The sequence below is a fragment of the Sinocyclocheilus anshuiensis genome, unplaced genomic scaffold, assembly GCF_001515605.1.
Source record: "Sinocyclocheilus anshuiensis isolate Anshui unplaced genomic scaffold, SAMN03320099.WGS_v1.1 scaffold796, whole genome shotgun sequence".
Classification (NCBI taxonomy): domain Eukaryota; kingdom Metazoa; phylum Chordata; class Actinopteri; order Cypriniformes; family Cyprinidae; genus Sinocyclocheilus; species Sinocyclocheilus anshuiensis.
In genome coordinates this window covers 542,605-549,285 of record NW_015557105.1, presented here as the reverse complement: position 1 = coordinate 549,285, position 6,681 = coordinate 542,605, and the positions used below count along the sequence as shown (strand labels likewise).

Genomic DNA, 6,681 nt, shown 5'->3' with positions numbered 1-6,681 from the left:
CTTTAAACCGCATAAACACATTTCATTACACCAAATACACAAAATAATGTTCTTTTTAGCAACATCATATGACCTTTAAAAAACGCTTTAGGAGTTGAGAAAAAATTTTTTTTTTTAGTTACGCTGAGCCCTAAAATATTTTAATTGGGTAAAATAGAGTGAAGTATTGATTTATTTTTTTAAATCTTGATATTTAATTTTTATCCAGTATAGCACAAATGACTGAAAACATCATTTAAATTCACTGGCTAAAAAAGAGAAGAAACCCTGAAGAAGATTCTGCAGTTCTGAAGTGTAATGATTATAATTATAATTATTTTAGTTCCAAATTTTAATATATTGCAGGGCTCCAGACTCATTCTTCCCACTGGTCGCTCTTTTGCAACTAACTTTCTCAGCTGGTCGCACGAGCACATGATTTGGTCGCAATCTTTTTTTTTTTTTGCGCTACAACATGGGATTAATCAATGCATGCTGATGAACTTTTATCATAGTTTATAGTTATATGGAAATGAAAGTGGTTAACATTCAGCCCGTTCTTTTTCACCAGTAGTATTAATTGTGATTTGAATTTTGTGAATGGGAGTTCCTCTTTTGCTATGTTATAAGCTGGGCTTCAGATGCTTTCACTTTCGATTTCGCGATCTTGTCATGTTTTACAAGAAAAGATAATTGTCTGTTTTTCTTATTTCTACACACCTTTCACTTTTTAAGACTAAAACAAAAGATGGATTCATTGTTATTCTTAATTAAAAAGCACAACAACAATAAAACGGTAAGATACAATGACAAACTAGCTTACAAAACGTTTAACAAAAACGAATAAGATGAGGCATGGCATACACCACATGCTGTATTATATACCGACTAATAAAGTACAGAACGTTTAGCAAACACAGAGGAATCAAATAAAAAAATAAATAAAAGAGCCTCCATAGCGTAACGTGAGGTAAACAGCAAAGATAACAAGCTTTTCAAAATGAAAACAAAAAGAAAAGTAAAACTAACATGTTCACCCTCTCTGGTTTAAGAAGCAGTCTTTTACTTTACTTTCACTTTAAAACCATCCATCGTTTCCTCAATATTCACGTAATTTTTGCTGCACGCAACTTCGCACTCCTGCTGACGCGGCGAGTATAAACCAGGCTCTACACTCGAAGCCTGCGCAGTTCAAACTAATAGCGCGGTTTCGTTATGCTTTCAGTTTCGTTGTATTAATTGTGATTTGAATTTTGTGAATGGGAGTTCCTCTTTTGCTATGTTATAAGCTGGGCTTCAGATGCTTTCACTTTCGATTTCGCGATCTTGTCATGTTTTACAAGAAAAGATAATTGTCTGTTTTTCTTATTTCTACACACCTTTCACTTTTTAAGACTAAAACAAAAGATGGATTCATTGTTATTCTTAATTAAAAAGCACAACAACAATAAAACGGTAAGATACAATGACAAACTAGCTTACAAAACGTTTAACAAAAACGAATAAGATGAGGCATGGCATACACCACATGCTGTATTATATACCGACTAATAAAGTACAGAACGTTTAGCAAACACAGAGGAATCAAATAAAAAAATAAATAAAAGAGCCTCCATAGCGTAACGTGAGGTAAACAGCAAAGATAACAAGCTTTTCAAAATGAAAACAAAAAGAAAAGTAAAACTAACATGTTCACCCTCTCTGGTTTAAGAAGCAGTCTTTTACTTTACTTTCACTTTAAAACCATCCATCGTTTCCTCAATATTCACGTAATTTTTGCTGCACGCAACTTCGCACTCCTGCTGACGCGGCGAGTATAAACCAGGCTCTACACTCGAAGCCTGCGCAGTTCAAACTAATAGCGCGGTTTCGTTATGCTTTCAGTTTCGTTTGCCGTTTGATGTTTCTCATATGCAACAGAAATGGCATCGCTTATAAATCGAAAATTGCGGTGGTCGTGCCAGTGCGACCGCACAAAATTTTGTCGCACAGGCAGAAAAAATGGTCACAGTCTGGAGCCCTGTATTTACACTCAATTTCTGTAAATTAGAAAAAGCTTTGAAATGAAACTTTGTGATTGTAGCAGATGTACCAGAGGAAACCTAAAAGTCTAAATGGGAGGCTTGGAGTCAAAAACGTTGAAAACCACTGAGATGCAGGAAGCTACATGTAGATTTTTGGTCGACTGAAGCGTCACTCACCTGCTGGACTGATCCGGGGAGGGTCGTGGGGGCAGGGGCTCCACAGAGAAGAGCTCCTCGCTGCCCTGTACAGCGTCGATGCTGGTACTGGCCAGAGTGAAGGGCGCTGTAGGGCGAGCGATGCCCATCCGCACCGGCACGATCAGGGACTCGGCCACATTGCAAAGCTCTTCCACTGCGTACGGCAACAGAGCCTGGAAAACACGCCTGCACTTCCCAATGGGCTGCGGGATGAAGTTACTGAAGGAAAAACAAAAGAGAGAGAATGTGAGCATGAGCAATGTGATTATTATTCTTCCATTAAGAAGAAAAGTCAATATATATTCTTATCTCTGTAAAGCCTGACATATGAAAAAATCTAATTTTTTGAAATGGAACAGTTTACTAAACCTTTAGACAATTTTTTTTTTTTTTTTTACTATTAAGTTCAATATAGTAAGTATAAAATGAATATAATAGGTTATATAATTATTATATAATTGCAATTGTAATGTTATATTAATGCACCAAATGAGAGGGGTCCCTGTATAGTTTACAGCATTAGTTGATTTTGTTTCCCACCAGGACACTTTTTTTCCTTAATACCTGAAATATTTACAAATGAATCAATATCAAATCACATAGTATGATAATGTATACCGTGACGTTTTCTGAGAATATTATCATACCATAAAAATCTAATACCGTTACAACCTTAATGTGAAAAACAGGATTTTCAGCAGTTTTGATCATTTAGAGATGTTGATCATTTAGAAGCCTTAGACACTTGCATATCATAGCCTTTATAGGGTTAAAATCAACATTAAACATGAAAGACTACCATATTAGCGTTTAATGATAAGATCATTAGACAATGTGTTTTGCATAAGGGTCATTCAGTGTCAAATCAACCAAATTTCAAAAACTTCCCCGGCTCAAATTTTTTATTTTGCTGATATTTTTTTCTGAAGACAGACAGACAGACAGACAGACATGTATATTGATGAAAGTCAAAATATTAAATGTCATGGATGAGTAATCCACTATTTTGTAAAGGGAGGTCAGAAGATTCAGAGCCAAATTACAGAGGGGTAAAAATGACTTCAGAAAGATGGCAGCATCATAATGTTATTTTTACAGAGAGATTGGTTAGTAAAATCTGTTGACTTTAGCAATCTTTGTTGTATTATGTGCAAATGGTGACCATTCAAAAATGGGGAAACAGCACTTTTCAAGTTTTTTTTCTCCAAAGTTTGCATGCCTGTAACTCAATTTTGAGTCTTAACAAACTTTCCTTTTGGCATCTTCATTTTTAAGGCCCTATATGGTTCGGTTGCAGAGATATTGGAATTTCAATATGGCTCCAAGAAAAAAACTTGAAAAGTGCCGTTTCCTCATTTTTGAATGGTCACCATTGGCACATAATGCAACAAAGATTGCTAAAGTCAACAGATTTTACTAACAGACCTACTAATCTCTGTGTAAAACCTTTTTGTGTAAAAATTATGATGCTGCCATCTTTCTGCCATTTTGACCCTCTACTTCAAAATAGTGGATTACTCAGTCAATATTTATCCATGACATCTAATATTTTGGCTTTCATTACTATACATGTCTGTCTTTCGTCAGAAAAAATATTAGCAAAATCAAAAAAAATTTGAGCCGGGGACCTCTGGTTGAGTTGACACAGAATAACCCATAAAGCATTCACATTTTGCTTTAAACTCAAAATTTTACAAAACCCTTTTCTATTGTCATAAGCATGACTGCACATACTTTTTCTTCTTGGAAGACGCCATCTCCACACTGAGGATGACAAACACTCGGGCCACAGAGCGCAGGAACCTGCGTGTGACGATGATGGCCTCCTCCCTGCGGCCGGGAGTGTATTTATTCTGCAGCTCCTTCACCAGGGTCCCCAACAGCGTGTCAATAAACTGGAGAACAACAAGAGCAAGAGGAGACAGTTAGCAAAACCGCTGCTATTACACCGAAAAAATCATGTAGATATAAACAGATTTTTAAAAATGTCATTATAAACTAATCAAGGTTAGCTGAAAAAGAAACATGCAAAATTAAGGTTCCCACGGGTCACGGAATTTCTGGAATATCATGGAATTTTAAAAGGTCTATTCCAGACATTGAAAGTCAGGGAGTTTGATATTTTTTTGTCCAAGTCATGGAATATCAGGGAGGGATTTTTGTTTGTCGCTTTAAATTTTAGTTTCCATTTATCAAAATGTAATTTTGTAATTTTTTATTGCGTTGTTTCACGCGTTTTGCCTATTGTTATGGTTAGGCCGCTATTTTCCAGCGCCATTTTATTCCCTTCCTGCTTGTCAACTGGCAATCTCTTAAGTCAAATGCAGTCACCAGGCTGTACCTGTTAACTAAGGCAAACATGCCAGGAAACTGTAAATTTCAAGAGCTTTGGCTACAAAATGACCACTTCAAAACTGGCTGTTAAAAGTAGATGACAGAAAAGCAAAAACTAAACGACTGAATGGTGAACTTGATGACAAAAAGAAAATCCTTCAGAGCGTTTAACCCCTGAAAGCATAAAAACCATAAATGAATTTCTGTAGAAATAGTACAGAAAAACATCAAAGTGCATTTAATGGGTAAAAGCAAAAAATAAAAAATAAAAAAGTAGTGTGTAGATGTGTTTAACTTCTGTGAGTCTGTGAACAAGTAAATAAAGCTTGCAAATGGATAGATTTAAAATACTGTCTGTGGCTGGTTTTTGTCTGCTCAGTGCTAAGCACAACAGCAGCCTGTTTTTCCGTTCATTATAGGTCATTGAAATTCAGCTTTTTAGTCAGTGAAAGTCAGGGAAAAGTCAGGGAATAGTCAGGGAATTTGACATTTGGCTTGGAGTGGGAACCCTGAAAATAATGAAATATTCATGGATGTAAAAGCACAACAGCAGTTTCTTCGACTCACAGTGATGTCTGGTGCACACTTGACGATGAGGCCATGTGTGAAACAGTCCAGCCTGATGGTGCCGCTCTGCTGGTTCAGGTACATCTGCTCTTCTGGCAAAAGGTGAGCGATTCTGCTGCTGGCACTTAGTCTGAAACAATACGACACGTTATGTCCACAAAAACGTCTTGAAAGCTGAATATGTACAATGAAATTTGCCAATGTTCAATGTTCTACTCACGGGTCTTTGTTTTCCTGAGAGCCGAACATTATCATGGATTTCAGCGCGTTCCAGTCCTGCAACACGCGCTCTAGAGCCAGCTGGGCGAAGCGAGGAGGCTCCAGGTCATGATCCGGCATATCTGAGTCTGAGAGAAAGACAGACACACTTTGCATAGCACTGAATCGGCCCTGTTAATAATCTTAACTGACATTTCTCACGACAGATTCAGGGAAACCCATGGCTCTTAGACCCAAGTGCCGCATTTGATTTAGTTGACCACAACATTCTTCTGGTCACGCCTGGAGTCTTGTGTAGGACTTTGCGGTATGGTTTTACAGTGGTTTCGCTCTTATTTGTCAAATAGGTGTTTTACTGTTTGATTAGGGTATTACTGCTCTTCTGACATTCCTCTTGGTTGTGGTGTTCCGCAAGGTTCAATCCTTGGCCCTGTGTTGTTTTCCATGTATTTGCTCCCCTTGGCTTCTATTTTTAAAAAATATGGTGTCTCTTTTCATCTATACGCTGACAATACCCAGCTTTATCTTCCCCTACAACGTAATAATAATTAGTATTCTCTTAAGCCACTGTTAGATTGCCTAAATGAACTTAAGTTATGGTTTTCAAACAATTTCTTACACCTGAATGAAAACAAATCAGAAATTATCTTGTTTGGTCTGAAGGAAAATGTTGTTTTTAATTTTGATCTTGGCTTCCTCACTCCGCATAATACACAGTGTGCCAGGAACTTGGTCATTGGGACTATTTGACTCTAGTTTAAAGTTTGATAAGCAGATATTAGCTGTAATCAAGTCTTGTTTTTACCAACTTCGTCTTCTCAGTAAAGTGAAGCCCTTTCTTTCTAGGAAAAATCTTGAAACAGCCATCCATGCCTTTGTAACATCTCGTCTTGATTATTGCACTCTTTGCACGTTGGTATTTCCCAGTCCTCCATATCTCCATTTCTTTGCAGCAAAAGTTTAAAGCATTGCAAACACAGTTTCATGTTGCCCCTAGGAATCCAGGCGCCAGATTTATAAAACATTCTTAAGAATAAAAACTGCTATTTTTCTACTTCAGAGAAGTCTACTTCAGCGATTTTCTAAGAAACTTCTTTAAAATTATCATAAATAACCTCCTAAATTTAGGATAACATCCAACTTGACTTCAAATCAAAGGTAAAATATCAAATCAAATAAAAAAAAATCAATGTATTTTTCATTGTATTTATTGTTTCTGATTAATTGTTGTAATTAAGCCTTACAAAACAACACTACATATACATTTTACTATCAAGAATGTGCACAATTACTCTGAAGTGAGACCAATGATTATTCATAATAATGATTATGCCTGACACTTTTTTTTTTATTCAGTAAC

The 6,681-nt window shown here is 36.5% G+C and overlaps 1 protein-coding gene across 5 annotated transcripts in view; it reads right to left on the bottom strand.

Moving 5' to 3' along the window:
* LOC107677650 (E3 ubiquitin-protein ligase UBR5) overlaps window positions 1-6,681 on the bottom strand; it is a 90,592-nt gene that overhangs the window by 38,500 nt on the left and 45,411 nt on the right. For all 5 annotated transcript variants that reach the window (XM_016472637.1, XM_016472639.1, XM_016472638.1 and 2 more), the window contains 4 exons: window positions 5,323-5,449; window positions 5,103-5,232; window positions 3,936-4,096; window positions 2,181-2,420 (listed from right to left, as the gene is read on the bottom strand). In XM_016472637.1, the coding sequence (XP_016328123.1) occupies window positions 2,181-2,420; window positions 3,936-4,096; window positions 5,103-5,232; window positions 5,323-5,449 (658 nt within the window). The remainder of the gene's footprint in view (window positions 1-2,180; window positions 2,421-3,935; window positions 4,097-5,102; window positions 5,233-5,322; window positions 5,450-6,681) is intronic.